The sequence below is a fragment of the Cupressus sempervirens genome, chromosome 1 (genome assembly GCF_028749045.1).
Source record: "Cupressus sempervirens isolate cs-2001-9-10 chromosome 1, ASM2874904v1, whole genome shotgun sequence".
NCBI lineage: Eukaryota > Viridiplantae > Streptophyta > Pinopsida > Cupressales > Cupressaceae > Cupressus > Cupressus sempervirens.
Window position 1 is genome coordinate 691,729,432 of NC_143118.1, and position 16,929 is coordinate 691,746,360.

The 16,929-nt window shown below is 32.0% G+C and overlaps 1 protein-coding gene across 1 annotated transcript; it reads right to left on the reverse strand.

The window, feature by feature from the left end:
* Positions 1 to 10,128: 10,128 nt before the first annotated feature.
* Positions 10,129 to 11,130, reverse strand: LOC149579827 (uncharacterized). The gene has a single exon (XM_089787226.1). The coding sequence runs from the start codon at positions 10,928 to 10,930 to the stop codon at positions 10,358 to 10,360; it is 573 nt and encodes a 190-aa protein (XP_089643352.1). The 5' UTR covers positions 10,931 to 11,130; the 3' UTR covers positions 10,129 to 10,357.
* Positions 11,131 to 16,929: the final 5,799 nt, after the last annotated feature.

A 16,929-nucleotide genomic window follows, 5' to 3' on the forward strand; every position in this document is an offset into this window, starting at 1 on the left:
CTTTCCTTGATTCCTATAGGTGGAATCTTGCAATGCTATTGTATATTTGTAGAATAGGAATCCTCACAAAGCATTTGGAGAAATGACTTGAGAAGAGGCATTTAGTGGTAAGAAACTAGATTTGGTCCGTATTCACATCTTTCAATGCCTTGTGTATTGTCACATTCCTGTGGAGAAAAGAACAAAGTTAGAACCAACTGAGGAGAAGGGTATCCTTATCAGGTATAGTGAAACTTCTAAGGCTTGTAGAGTTTACATTCCTTCCCTAAGGAAAATAGTTATTCATAGAGATCTAAGGTTTGAGGAGGATAAATCTCTTCAGAAGTCTAGTATCATGATAAATGAGGAGGAGAAATCATCCACAATTGAGGCAACACAAATTCCTTAAACTTCAGTCACTCAAGCTAGAGAGAAAGATAATAAAATTGAATGGGATGATCAAGAAGAACAAAGGAATCCTCAACCTCATATCCCTATTATAGAGAAGAGGAAAATTAGGGAAGTTGAGAAAATTTTGAGAGAGGCTCATGAATATAATGTTGGTGATCCATAAGATTTAGTTAGATAGAGAAATTCTCCCAAAAATTATTATGATAATGTAGCACTTATGAGTGAATTAATTGAAGTGGGGTGTTCTAGCTTTCAAGAAGCATCCAACAACCAAGTTTGGAAGGATGCTATGGTGGAAGAGTATTCTTCCATGATGAAGAATAATGTGTGAGAGACAATACCATTACTAGAAGATAAGTCTTTGGTGGGCTCAAGATGGTTGTATAAGATTAAGCATGCTACAAATGGTAATGTGGAAAAGTTCAAAGATCATTTTGTGGCTAAGGGGTTTTCTCAAAAGGAAGTAATTGAATATGATGAGAATTTTTATCCAGTAGCTAGGTACTCTTCCATAAGATCTATAATTTGTATGGTTGCATAGAAGGTTTGGAATATTCACCAGATAGATGCTTAAAATCACATTTCTCAATGGAGTAATTGAGGAAGAAATTTACATTAAGAATCCTAAAGGATTTGAAGCACATGGTAGGGATTCATATTTGTACGTTGAAAAGAGCACTAAATGGACTCAAGAAAGCTCCTAGGACATGGTATTCATGTATTGATAGTTACTTTCATAATGTGGGCATCATCAAAAGTGAGGCAGATTTGAACATGTACTATGTTTAGGTGAAGGGTGAACTTCTCTTACTATTATTGTATATTGATGACTTATTTATTTTTTAGAAGTAGAGAATATCATATCACATTGTAAGAGATATCTTTTAGGATAGTTTAGGATGAAGGATTTGGGATTTATTCACTACTTTCTAGGATTAGATTTGTGGCAGAAAGAGGGGGGACATTTTCTTTGGATAGGGGAAATACTCAATTTATTTCTTGAAGAAATTCAAGATGGAGGATTCTAATCCCATGTTGAAACCACTCATGACCAATTGGAGGAGGATTGATGCTTTTAGATTAGAAGGAGTGGACCCCACTTTATACATATAGTTGATAGGATATCTTATGTATCTAGTCAACACTATGTCATACATTTATTTTGTAGTGAGCTCTTTTAGTTAGTTTATGGTGGAACCTAAACACATGCATTGGATAGCTATAAAGCATGTTTTGAGATATCTTTGAGGTATAGTTGGTTATGGGTTGAAATATGTTCAATAGGACGAAGTGAAGCTTCAGGGGTTTACTAATGCAAATTAGGTAGGTACTACAGTTGATAAGAATATCACTTTAGGGCATTGTTTTAGTTTGGGATAAGGAGTTGTTTCTTGGTACAATAGAAAACAAAAGTCAGTTACACAAAGTTGTCCTGAGGAAAAGTATATGGCTACCAAAATGGATACATGTGAAGCTATCTAGCTCTATAAAATTTTATCTAGGCTCTTTTATTAGAAGCTAGATCCTACAACCATTTGTTGTTATAATTAGAGTTACGCCAAAAATTTTGAGAATCTAGTATTTCATGACAAGTCCAAGCACATTAAGATCAAGTACCACTTCATCTGAGATTGTGTGGAGAAGGTGAAAGTGAAACTTCAATACGTTCCTATAGAAGAAAAGATAGAAAACATCTTGACAAAGGTTTTGTTGATGAATAAGTTTTTATTCTTCAAGGATAAGTTGGTTGTTTTGTAGAATTCCTTCCTCACTAAGAGGGGGTTTTGATTTTTGTTTTTCTATGTAGCTTGGAAGATGGAGTTTCCTTAAATCACCTCGATTTGTATGTTTAATAATAGCTTCAGCTTTCATTCTTTAAATAGGATAATTATGAGTTTGTGAGGTTGCATAAAGCAAGAGTGATTTTATGTAATTTTAAAGCCAAAGAAAGTAAGGAAAGTTTCTTGTCTTGCAAGCTAAGTAAAGTAGTTGGGCTCTATATATGTAAAGTTTCTATAGAAAAATCAACTATATTCTAGAAGAGAAATTTTTTTGTTAGGCTGAATAGAAGATCCAATATTTGTGGATTTTTCTCCTAACTGGGGTTTCCTGGGTATATCTATGCTATTGTCTCTATGTGTTTGGCCTCTATTATTTTGATTCCACTATTTAGTTTTAGTTAACTAATGTAGAGTATTAATTGTTATAAATCATATAGTGCTTCTTTTTATGAATCAAGTGTGCAATTGATTTGTACCTGGGCTATAATAAATTAGCATCCCTAAAATGTAGATTTTAGAAAAAGGAACAAGGAAGACAAAATGTAGATAGCTTAGATCAGCCAAGAATGAGTTTAAAGCAAGACCAAGAAAGTTTAGCAACAAGGAAAGACAATATGGAAAGCTAGGTGATAGTAGGACAACAAATAATCTTGTACTATACTTTGCAAGAAGAAATACTACACTTTAGTCCAATAGTATACTTTCTAAGAGGTAGTTCAATACTTTCCAAGAAGCAGTATGATACTTTGTATGAAGCAGTAAAAAACTTTGTAAAAGCCAGAAGTATCGTACAATATTTCTCATTCAGCAATACAATAGTGAGTCATTTTTACAATAGAGATAACTTGTGAAGTATTTTTTCTCAAAAGACTTGATTTGATTGAGCTTTCTAACCAAGAAGACTATTGTAGCAGTGTTTAGTTTAGGTTTTGATAGTAAAATGGAAAGTTTGATAATAAATTGGTAATGCAAACTCACGTCTTCAAGAAATTGGACAAGGGACAAAGCAACCTTTTGAAGCTACCAATTGTGTTTGTTAAAAATATTTCTAGGGGTCTAGCACATTTGAAGACACATTGAACCAATATCTACTTGAAGGGCGCAACTCATTACTCAATACCTTGGTCCATAGCTTGATGCTACCTTGCCTAACATAAACTAGTTTCCCAAAATAGATATTGGATTTTTCATAGATGGGTTACCCACATCTAAATGAAAATATATGGTGAGTCAAATGTTGTGGTGATTTGTGTAGTCTACTAGGATTGATCCTTGCACCAAGATATTGAGCAACAAAATAGGTTGGCCTATAAATCCTAAGGTGTCTAGTAAGGGTTCCATTTATAACAACCCACTTGTATCCAATATGGGTTGGAGGCCTCACAATCATAAGAGAACCTTAAGCATATCCACCTAGTAATTTCTTCATGGTCCTAATCACACAAGTAATCTCACCAAATGAAGTCAGGTGTTATGCCCTCCAAAGCTTTCTCCTTTGTCAAGAAATTTTTATTATAATGAGTCAAATTAGTTGAGTTTTTCTTGTTCCAATAGGTTAGGAACCTTAGACAGAGACATAAATCTCCCTATCTATGACATGTAAGAGCTATGAGAGTGACTCTCAAATTAATATAGTTTTTAACCCTTGCAAGGTGCACCATAGAATGGGAGATTCAAAGGCAAGAGAAAGTATGCTAGTATCCAAGAATTTAAGATGAAATGAGACAAGCATGATGCAAGCTTAATGAGAAATGAAAAAGCTAAGCTAAGAGATAAAAATGCAAGATGAAAGTATTACAAAGCCTCCTAATTTAGCTATTTGATCTAAGATAAACCACAAAGGAAACTAAGCTAAGAATTTCATCAAACTACAATGCAAGTAAACCATGTGAATGCAAAGTGGGTGAAAACTTAATGCAAGATAAGTGTTCTATATACTCCAAAATCACCAAAAAAAACCTATTACATAACCTTATCATGACCAAACAAGAGATGAGAGAGTGAGGAGAGAGCCTTCTTTTAAAGAAAAATTGACAAAAATCTCTTTTATATTATTTTTAAAATGATTTTCATGTACACACACTTAGGATAAGCGATACTTTGAGGGATTTTATTTAATTAAAAGGGAGAAAGTTCTTTAAACTAAATAAAAGATTTAGGATTTAAGGTGGTCAAACCATAGGTTATATGTGAATAAATAGAAAAGTTATGATTTGATCAAAGGTAAGCAATGGATAAATTAAGCAAAAATGTTAGAAAGGGGCTCATAGTCTATATGACCATTTTTGGGTGATTACAAGATGTAGTTTTCTCCAAAACTTAGGAGATTTCCTTTCCACCCATCCAAATTCCTTTGGAATTTCAAAATGATCCCATTCTAGTATAAAGGGGGAGCTTTCAACGAGGAGAGGTTGTTGCAAATTTGTCTAGTGCTCCCCTAGAGATTCATGACAAGGGCTTAATTACCTCCTGTGCACTATAATTTGAGTGGTTGTATTGGGTATTGATGGATTGATCTTTTGGTGCAACGATAATTCTAACAAGTGGTATCAGAGCTTGGTCACAAGTTCAAATCTTCAGATTCTCAGGTAACGCTAAGGGGGAGATTGTTGGAAATGTGTTTAGTGCTCCCCTCAGGATTTGTGACAATGGCTTAATCACCTCATGTATACTATAACTTGAGTGGTTGTATTGGGTATTGATAGATCAGTCTTTTGGTGCAACAACCCCATTCTAATAGAGGTAGGGAAACCCCAATTACCACAAGGAGAGGCATCCAAAGTAAAGGGATAGAGTAAGAGGCAAGCAAGGGGGGCCAAAAGATTTGGGGACAAGGGAAGGTCGAAGAGCTAGGTTGCAGAGCTATGATATTATTTTTGTTGCTGGCATGTTCCTATGTTGTAGGCCTTCTATTTATCAATTGTGTAAATGGATTCTACCCATTGGAGTCTTGAGGGGAGCAAATAAATGTGTGTTATGGATCAAATCATTTTTTAATTATCTTCGTGAATAAAGAGGACTTAGGTTTTTATCCTAACAAACAACCCCTAGGCCTATACAGTTTTTGTCAAAATCTCAAGAACCTTTCTATTTATCCCTCTCTAATAAAGGTTGCCCAAAACTAACTTATATAAAGTATAGGTCACCCAAAAGTGACCTTTTCATGGTGCTTTGAGATTTTTACTACCTAGAATTGTAGGTCTCCATATTTTGGATCTCAATCTATTCCTAATTTTATGACCATCTAATAGGGTGTTGAAAATAATTGGTATTGAGAGTGGGGGTGAATCAGTACTTACAAACAATTTCCCTATTCCAAAATTTTAAACATAATCATTAAAAAGTATTGTTTAACTTACATACCAAAGTAAAACTTTCCACCTATCACTTATGTGTTGAAATATAAAGCAATAATGCAATGAATTTAATAGAAAATTCATACGCAAACCTAACACCAAGATTTTTGGTTTCATAGAAACCCTTTGTAGATCTAGGGAATAACTTTGTTGAGGATGATACCCACAACTCTTTACTCCATTGGAAATTTTTTTCTTGGTATAGATCAATGAATGTCAGACTCTATGTGACTTGTCGTTTTAGGAGTAACTAATATATTGTTAGATGTATCTGACTTCCTATCAAAAATAATCCACTAAGGTATTTTATCCCACTATTATAGTGCTCATCTTGTTAAGGGATTTGCATAAAGGCTCTATTAGGAACTACCTTGGTGAAAGTATTTTGACAACTTGTTGAAAATTGTAAGGAAAAATACAAAAAATTGACCTTTGATTGCACTTCTCATACGAGATGATTAGATCCATTAAGATCTATCCTTAACCATAGTTTACTTTTTTAACCTCTTTGAGAAAAAATCTACAAGCACTCTTCCATTCAACAACTATTTCTCATAATAGAATCTAAATCTCATCACTTGTTAATTACACTTCCTTTTATGTTTCTTCTCACCTTTGTTTGAAAAATCTAATTAGGGTTCTAGGTCATTAAAAAAATTCCTTTGCAATACATCTCCATCTCAAACTTCCTCAAATATTTGATCACATTAGCTAGATCTAACTTGATATTTTATTCCCTATGTAGAATATTCTCATGTTCTTACTCACCAAAACCTTTCTCAAAATTACAAAAAGAATCATCTCACAAATCCCTATAAACTATTTTAGTAAACTCTTTAATCTATGTAGAAATGTTTCTTTTTTGTCTAGATTCACCAAGTCTTAGTCATTCATGATGAGTTTGATTAGTTTCTTAAAGTTGTTTATCTTTCAATTGTTCATTGTTTGATCAATTAGTATTTCACATGTTTACCTATTTATCTAGTCTCCTATACACAAATACCTCTTGTTCACCACTTGTCTTCTTGTTTACCAATATCTTCTAGTTCACCGATAATAAAAAATTTCCTATTTACCTCTTGGTCTTCGCCTATTGACTTGTCATATTTGTCAATAAGTCTTTACCTATTTACCTTTATCTCTCCAACCTTCATTGATAGTAGGGTTCACCAATAGGGTTTTTTTATGATTAGCTTAAGCTCCTTCTTTCATTGATGGATATATTAGTTTACCTATTGTACATATATTTACTTGTTATTTAAACCTTCTCATCTATGTAATGACTTGCCAATAATGAAAATAATATCATCCAATATCATCATCAATGTCAATATTATGATTCTACAATCAACATTCTCCCCTTTGACATTGATGGAAAAAACTTTAAAATTGGAAAATTGCGAAACTTGAGTAAGTAAGAACTTAATCCCCCTACACTTATACCCCTTAATGCATTCAATTTCAAAATGTTAGAGTAATTATTTGTTCTAACTTATTAATTAAATCACTTTGATTTAATTAATTAAGTTGCCTATTACTCTAGTTTTCTTAAGCTATCTTGTAGGTGCATATAATTAATATTTTATTAATTATATTGTGCAACCCTAGCTTTTTTAGGCTTTAGTTTCCCTTTTCGGGTTTCGTGATTCCTTTATAAGGATTCACCTCTTTGTATTTTATTTATTCACTTATTGGATTATATGAGATATTGCTCTTTGCATGTCCATAAGATGGATCTAGCTTTTTGGCCTCTTTGATTTTTCCTTGCCTCTGTTCTTTGCTTCATCCATGTGACAGGGTTATGCATGCAGGTGTTCTTGGGAGATTAATCTAACTAATCTCCCAAGAACACCTGCATGCATAACCCTGTCACATGGATGAAGCAAAGAACAGAGGCAAGGAAAAATCAAGGAGGCCAAAAAGCTAGATCCATCTTATGGACATGCAAAGAGCAATATCTCATATAATCCAATAAGTGAATAAATAAAATACAAAGAGGTGAATCCTTATAAAGGAATCACGAAACCCGAAAAGGGAAACTAAAGCCTAAAAAAGCTAGGGTTGCACAATATAATTAATAAAATATTAATTATATGCACCTACAAGATAGCTTAAGAAAACTAGAGTAATAGGCAACTTAATTAATTAAATCAAAGTGATTTAATTAATAAGTTAGAACAAATAATTACTCTAACACAAAATACTTTATGGATATCTCCCATGTACTACTCTATGTCTTATTATGTATACATACTTCTTCCCTTATACTCATACTAATAACATACCCTTCCTTGTGGATTATGCAGAATTTGTAGAGCACAATGTTCAAATTTCATCATGAACCTTAATCCAGAAGGAGGCTAAAGATGAGACTGAGATAACATTAAGGAAAGTAGTGAGATAAATTACCTAATGCTTGGTACAATGGACATCTTACAAGGTTAATGTAAAATTATTGGAGGATAAAGTTAAGGTAGACCCTCTACTTGGGGTCCTCCAAATGGTGAAAGTCATATATCTCCACACCTTTCATATGGAGAAATGTACTTTCAACTCAATAAAAACCTTGAATATTAAGTAAACAGAAATGCAAGTAAAGATGGAAGAGATCCATGGTAAAGTGCAGGAAGATTATGTGAAAGAGAAGACTAGAGAGCTCAACATAAAAGATAAAGTCATTGAGAACATGAAAGAAAGAGTAGATAAAATGTAAAATATGTGAAAGGTGTCTTGAAGAGTTATTAGGGGATTGTGGAAGATATAGTAGATTTCTTGAATAGGATGGTAGGGAAGGTGGATTAGAGCATTGGTAAGCTATTGATTCTTTATTTAGAGGCTTCAAATATTGTTGGGATTACCTCATGTTCTTGATGAGCCCTGTGCCAAACCAAGGAGAAATTAAATCCACCATTGATAGAATTGGAGAGCTCAAGGTTTCTAGTGCATTGGTCTCTCTAAAGTTTTCTTTAAATAGTTTTTTAGTTTGGTAGTTAGTGTTTGGTTTTTCTATTCATTCTGGTGGCCCAGTTGTAGGTTTTTTTTTGGGTGTGTTGGGTCTATCCAACATTGTTTTATTTTGGATCTTAACTGCTTTATCTACATTGTTAAAAAAATTGGGTTTTGGGTCCCCTATTAAACACCTTCCTTTAACCCTTTATGAAAAACATAATCTTTTGTTAACTTACTACTCCCCCTTTCTGGAAAAAAATGCCAAAGACTATAACACAAAAAAAATGTTATGATAAGGTGTTTACCTCTTCACAATTTGTCAAAAGGAAACTTGAATTTGTCTTTTGCACTGGCTAACAGTTTCTTAGTCCAACAGTCCAAGATCTCTATTTTTTTCTTCTATAACCTATTTGAAGTCTAGTCTTTCATGGTGTTTCAAATCTTGACAGCTTTTCCTTTGTAATCTATTCTAAAAGCCCAATCTTTAGTCTATTTTTCTTTACAATCTAGCCCAACACACTCTGTGGCATCCAGCATGAGCTTGTTGGAGAGAGCAGTAATGGAGATTATCATAGCTTTCACTTTGGCGTCCACAATTGAACTGTTGTTGATCCCAAGAAGGGAAACATAGGAATCCTTTCTCCCATTACAATTGGGTTTGTTGCAAGTGCAAAAAGTTTGGTGGCTAGGAGGGGGTGCCCTAAGTGTTCATGACACTCCCCTTCAACAAAAGGATGGGCATGGTTGTTTTGCCTTGGGTTGGGCATCGTGACTCCCCATGAATCCTCTAAGGAATCATACTTCAATACTCATCGAAATCTTGTGGTCGTAGGGAGATAACATATGTGGAGAATCACCTGGGCATGCAATTTTTTGTTTTTTTTTTATTGTGTTGCTCAAGTGTGATAAGCATAATTGTTGGTGTTTTTGCCCACTTCTTTTGTGATTTCAAGGGGTATGCATACACAAACCAGAATCAAGAACTATCTTGAGAAAGCTCAGTTTAATGTTGTTATTATCATATTTTTTAATTTTTGATGCTTATGGGCATTTGTAACTAGTAATACTAAAAATTGGCACTGTGTGTAGGTTATGGCTGTTGATTTGTGATCATGTTGAATGATTACTTTGATCTTTCACTGATCCTCTACTTCTCATTGATCTATGATTTGTGTGTGGAAGCTTTGAGATTATAGTTTTAAGAACAAGACAATCACTGGAAGGTTGTAGAAGATGTGAGAAATGGTTATTTTTAAAATATATTTATAGATAATATTGGAATATTCTAGAGACTAATTCTTTTCATAATTTTTGTGTCAAAAAATGAATTTTACCCATGACAAAATTGCAACAAACCAATAAAAAATTAGAAATTGTTGTTTAAAAATTAATTTAAAAATAATTTTCTTTTTTTAACTTAAGAAACTCACTAGTTTTCATTGAAATTAATGTTGACCACTATAGAAACATTAATTCTTTGCTATAAATAAGTAGAGACTAATAATAATAATTTGATTTTCTACAATCATTAAATTACCATTTGAATTTCTCTTTAAAATTAAGTTAGAATCTGTACTTTCGAGTGTCCGAATGTATTACTATATTAAAAATGAAACAGAATACTGGCCGTGTCTGTAAAGAACCTGCACAAATTTTGTGGTCTTAAACGTAACTATTTTGATTATCTTTAAAAAACATACTATTTCAAAACTTTACAACTATAATTATGCCCACTGGACCAGGCTGGATCCTGATTCAATTTCGCTTGACACGCAGAGCAATATTTTCGATAAAAGATTTTCGTTTTCCTTCAAACGAAGAATCTTGTGAAACATTCTCTATCAGATCTTTGCATACAAGAGCGCAATAATCAATTTCAATTCAATACAAATCCCTGACATTTTCTGGAACCTCCGTCAATAAACCCTCTGATCTGGAAAGATCGAAGGTAGCGCCATCGTCAAACACTGCAAGCTGCCTGTAATCTACCAGATCATCCTCAAAGAGCCAGTTATCCACAAAGCCATTAAAATCCAGGTTTTCTGGAAAATTAGAAGAAGGATTTAAAAACTCCTCATTTGGAGAAACAGAAAAGGAATTATAATGCTCCTCTGAATTCTGTATAGGAATGCCAAGCTCATCGTCGGAAGCCTCTAACAGGTAATCCAGATCAATTTCACCTGATTCCCCGGAACGGCTGGTAAGATCAGAAGACAAAGATTCACAATTCTTCAATCCAGAGGAGCTGTCATAAGAAGTGGAGCAAGAGTTTAACCCGATTTCCTCCTCCAGACTTCTCATAACCCCGCTAACAACCTCCTCGCTTGCAGTGTATTTTTCTTCCTCTTCCAGCAACTCGAAGATCAGTTTCTCCGTCTCAAGACGGGAACGTTTTGGATCAGAAATCAGCAGAGCCTCATCCTCGCGGCTCCGTTTCATTAGCAGGCCGGCCATTACGAGAAATATTTCAAGTTCAGAAGCAGGGATATATATACAATGTATATATACTTTGCTGGACGAATGGAACAGAAAATATATAAAGTTCAGAAGCTGGGGCAACGAAAGGGAAGGACGTATATACACAATGTATAAATCCTTTGTGGAACAGAATGGAAGAGCGGGAGATATATATACACTAGGTATACGTCTGGCTGAGGGTTCCGGTGTTCTTAAATATTTCAAATTGAGTGTCTTGATGTGCATCGGTTTCGGGCAAAAATCTTCAAACAATCAAGTCAAATCAAGCTTAGAAACATCCGGAAGACTTGTTTCACATCGGGAGTTCCACAGATTTTTTCGGCTTTTTTCTTGTGATAAGACGGGTACCTAAATTTTCTTGGCTTAGAAAATAGATATTAAATATGCGTACCTAGTCCAAGTTAGTTGTAACAATAGACTGCTATTTAAGTCGACCGGCGAGCTATCTAGAATTAAGACCGTTTTAGTGGTTTATCTTATTCATTGCCTGCCTATAAAGACGAATATACCTTTGAGCTGTTTTCTTCTTTTATTATTATTATTAAATTTTGTTTTTGTTTTTGAACTGGTTTTGTTGTTGAAAAGAATTAAGATATGTCTTTTGATTGGATGACTTTGTTGTCCCGGTCGTAAAAGAGGGTTCGGTCGACCATATTGCGTGACGCCAAATTAAAATATAAACGTCTCACCAATAAATAATTGACAAAGAGTTTTGAACAAATTTTATTTTTGATTCCGTCCGAAACAGAAGAAGTTGTTTCGGGAGATTCTTTCCGAAAAATTTGGAATAGGTGAACCCGTTGCCGTTCTAGACAATCTTTGCGCTTGTTTTTCTTGCTTGTTTACGGAGTTTTGTACGAGTTCAACATTTTGGTTTGGGAAATACGTACAAATGTTTTTTGTGGAAAAATTCACCTGTTTGAGTCGTATTTGATTCGGAATTGACGACCATCAAATCTTAGATATCTGTCTTGACTGACTGAGAAGCATTATTTCACATTTTGTTTTTTGTTTTGATACGCTTGCGTTTTGTTATAATTTCACGTTTGTCTCTTTACCTTTATCGGTTTGTTTTAGGACTTATGCAATATATGATATGATACAGAGGGTCAGATATCGACATTAAATGTTAATTGTCAACTTTGCTTTGCACGAGGTTTTAATATATCATGTTTATTTCTGCAATGAGATTTGTAAAGGATTAGGGCGTTTCTTGTGAAAAAAACCTTGTACCTTTCGGAAAAAATCTTTTAATAACAAATATAAGTTATTTATTACTATCTGTATAAGAGGATTGTATTTCTTTAATATTAAATTTATTCTAATATCAGATAAATGTTATTTAATATTATCTATGCAACAAGATTGTGTATTCCAATGTTATAATTTTAGTAAGTCGAAGATTCATTTAATGTACTCTTTATGTTTAAAAATGTTTCTTTGGGAAATTATGATTTTTAATTCATAATTCTAAATGAGTGCTTACGTTTGTCATTAAAAAAAAAAGAAATTGCATAATTTTTATAAGATGTTCTTTATTTCGAGCACATCTAATAATGTCATTGAAAATAAACTTTAAACCCACATTTAATGAAAGTTGTATAGAATTTGAAAGAAATGTACAAAACTTTTGAATATTAATGTCTTTTATCATTAATTGTAATAACTTTATTAAATTATTTTTATCGCAAAATTCAAATGTTTAGTACTTACTATCTTAAATAATTTTGAATGAAGAAGGTTTCCTTTTGAATTGAACTAAACAAATCAAGAAGCCACATTCTATGTGGAATCTATATGCAAAATTTCAAATCGAAATTTGTGATGTGAATTTTATTTATAATGTTATCCTTTTTTTCCTTTTTCATTTAATTGTTTTTGGACTAAAATATCAATGTTGATAGTGTGAACAAAAACTAGTATTATCGAAATGTTGGAAATGATGGAGGTGTTAAATAATGGTTGTGAAATGAGAGGCATAGATATACCTACGAATGACTTTGATATAATCTATGAAATGTTTCTCATGTATTGAAATACCTAAATGCTATAGGAAATATAAGTAGATGGTGTAGTTGTTGTGGTCACACGAATGATATAGGTAAATAATGCTACAAGTGATAGAAGTACTAATTGAAGTAATTATATGGAAGGAGTATAGCCATGGCACAAGTTGTATTAGGTGATAATTGTAATGAGAAACAATACAAGTGCAATAGTGAAGTTTGTGATTGTAGTAGACATATAATTGGTAGGTTTACAATTTGAAGACAGGTGAAAGTGGAGGTTAAGTCATCTTAAGGCTTCATTAAATATCCATGGGATCTCATGTAAATCTTTAAGGTCATAGGACATATTCTATTAATGCTTTAAAAAAAAAATTTGATAATTGAATTGAAAATTCCACTTCATACACACTAATAGCACAAATAATATGACAAGGCATAGTACAATAAATAATTATAATCTTCTTGTCATTTATGTTGATATAATAACTTCACTCTTAATGTGAACATTATTATAAGAATGAACAACCATAGATTAGAGTTTAACAATGCACCCATTCTCAATGGAAGGTTAGCTTCATCCTAAAAACTTCATGACATCATACATCAAGAGAAATCAATAAATATGAGATTAATCTTGTATTTTCTTAAATAATCTTAAATAATGTATTAATAAATTTATAAGTATACTCAATTGTATATAAATATATTAGTGGAGAAGTTCATACGAGCAACCATAGATGGACAAACTCCAAAAGATGCCACCTTTAAAATCGAAGACTTTTGTGGGTCACCGTTTTTTGTTGATGAGTATCTCTTCCGCACTTTGCTTACTGGCAAAAATAACGTGTGATTCCTGACCATTCCAGAAAATGTAGAACTACGGACGCTGCACTCACGTGCTTGACTTTCCTTTGCAAAATAATTTATCATCTGTCTCCATTAGAAATCTAATAATTTATAAATGGTGAGAAGGAAATTTGTTGTTCCCATAGACGCATCTGATTTTGTTCTTTTTAACCTAAAAATTTTATTATCTTAATCAATGAATTTAAAATTATCGTTTCGATTTAGTGTGTGTCGAATGGCTAAGCTTCCCTACCCGTAAAAATTTGTGGCCTTAACAAACGAGTAAGAATTTTAATCAATCCAGTGCACAATTATAATTAAGAGCTAATTGAAATGAGTGGGGAATTTAGATATAACTTTGATCATTGAAATTCAACCGTGTATTATTTTTCATCCCTACGTTGACGATATTTATGGTGATATGACTAGACTAATTAATGAAGATTTGTGGGTATATATTAAATAAAATATCAAAATAAATTTATTTTTTTTCAATACTAAATAATTATATAAGATATTATCACAATGTTATAATACAACTCATTAAGAATATTCTATGGTAATTTCTCAATGTTGCATCTAGGTGCTCCTAGGTGCATCATTACATAATATAATAAAAGACTACAATATAAACAATATTATGCAATGTGTACAACACACTTAATCTCAACACTTCTTAACCTTTACTTTAGTTTGATCTATATTATATGCTATGAAAGATCAATACATCTCTCCATAAATTGTACCCTTTCATAACAATTTTTTTTATAGGATTACTATATCAATAATTATAACACTATTATATTCATTTATAATATTACATGGTATTGTATCAATTAACATATTAACATACTATGCTAATAATATAATTAATTTTAGTAATAAATTATTATTATATGTTCATCTATTAACTTGTTTTTATTATTTATTATTAAGAATGTATTACATCTATATTAAAGTTTATATATTAATAGATTATATCTTTGAATTATATTATAATTTTTTTCTAAGATATGTTTATTAGTTATCATTAAATTATATTCTAGAAGTAGGGACATTAAAAATAGCAAGATAAATAATAGCTTTGCATTTATCATCCCTACTACTCAAATATAATTTTTTTTTGGATATATAGGTAGTTTTTTATTTCATTTTCCTCCACTAATTCATAAGATGTATTTGTGTTTTAAGTCTCCATTCGCGTGAAAAGTAAATATTTTCCAAATAGAATTGTTATTTAGAAATATAAAACTATTATCAACCAAGTATCTCTCTAAAATTATAAAAAAAATCATATGCAATCTACTTCACATATTTCATAAGAAAATCAAATACATTTCCACCACTCGAATAAAGTACAAATCAATAGAAATGTGACATTTTGACGCTTCAGAGAGATTCATAGAAATGGAGTTACAATATATGCATAAAGTTTCAACATAATGGACACAATGCATGAACGTTATTTTAACACCTTAACCTTCTTTTGGTGCAAAATCATCTTCTCAATGTTCAGACATATAGAATCATTTAATTTCATGAATTATTTTAAGATTATTTTAATTAGTACCTGAGAAACTAATTTTAGTACCTTTTATAATGAAAGCATGAAGAGGAAAACATTACCTTGCTTCATCAAACCCTCATTGCACACACACTCCTCTACTTAACATTGAAAACATGTACGATATTACAAACACCAAGCTTTCATGTAAAATATGAAATTTAAATCCCTTTTATGTCCTCACTAAATTCATCCATTAATACAAGCACTAACACCAAATAATAAAACATGGGTGAATGCTAACATATTGCCACAATTCATAAAATTGAGTGATGTGTGGTATTTTTGCATCAATGTTTTAGATTACAACTTGCAATCCATCATTAAGATGAAAGAGGAACAAGGAAAAGAAAGATGATGAATCACAGAGAGTGGTCCAAAATGCTTATTCAAAATATCACACTTAATCAACTGAAGACTAGCATCACTTAATGGGTGAATGCTTCAATGTATTATTTTTCAAGGAGGATTAGTTACCTTTATACAATTTATAAGAACATGGATATTTTGAGTAACTAGAATATTAATCAAGAAATGAACTTGCCTAGATAATATGCCAAAAATAATTGTGAAACAAGCTACCTCTTGATTGCATTTTTAGTTTCATTTTGTCAATTTGGAAAACAACAAGATTAGGGAAGCCTCAAATTGCATTTGACACTTCTATTGTTTTATGACTTTTCCTCAAAAACTAAAATATCATAACCAAACAATGTCCAATAATCTTTTTCCACAGAGGTAGAACATGGACACAAGGACCTCCAACTCCTCCAAAACCTAAAAAAAATGTGAGGATCCTCTTCATCATCAGAATCCTCATCCTTTGCATCACCATAATTTGAAAACCTTCAATTAATCATATTCTCACTCACCATTGCTCCTGTTGTTACACAGTTTTGAAGCAATATTTCTTTAAGGCTACTATTTTACAGTACCTAGTTTACTCACCACACTTATGTAATCTCAATTTTATCGTAACAAACAAATCATAAAACCATACATGTTTAAATCTCCATTTAGGACTATAGATGAACATTTTTTAAACTTGTAGAATGAAATGTAGTGAGATTTGGGATCTCAATATCCCTAGACTATGACTTGTAATTCCAATTCCATGCTTATATAGTAATTTACTTATCAACTAGATAGATATTTAAAATGTGTCATTTGAAAAAAATAAAGAATTAATTAGATTTTATTATCCACTCTCCCTCCACTTAGTTTACCCCACTTCTTCTCATTCACAAATTACTATTAATAAAAATAAAATTAAACCAGAAAAAAAAACTATAGAAATTAACCAAATGATTTGTACACCCACCTATTGTCGTGAATAAAGTCACTATTGTATACTTTTGTGATACAAACAAATTAATATCAAACTCAAACTTGCATTGTCTTGATTCATCTATGAATGTGTGTATGATTCCATTATAGATGTAACTCAGTCGTTACCCATTTTTGAACCATTTCATAATGGCACTAGCTAATCTCCAGACAAATTGCACTTAAGTTTTTAAAAAAAGTCAAACATATGTTTTTTTAAGATTCATGAA

Coding starts and splice junctions, on each gene's coding strand:
- LOC149579827 (XM_089787226.1), bottom strand. CDS start 10,930: ATGGCCGGCCTGCTAATGAAACGGAGCCGCGAGGATGAGGCTCTGCTG.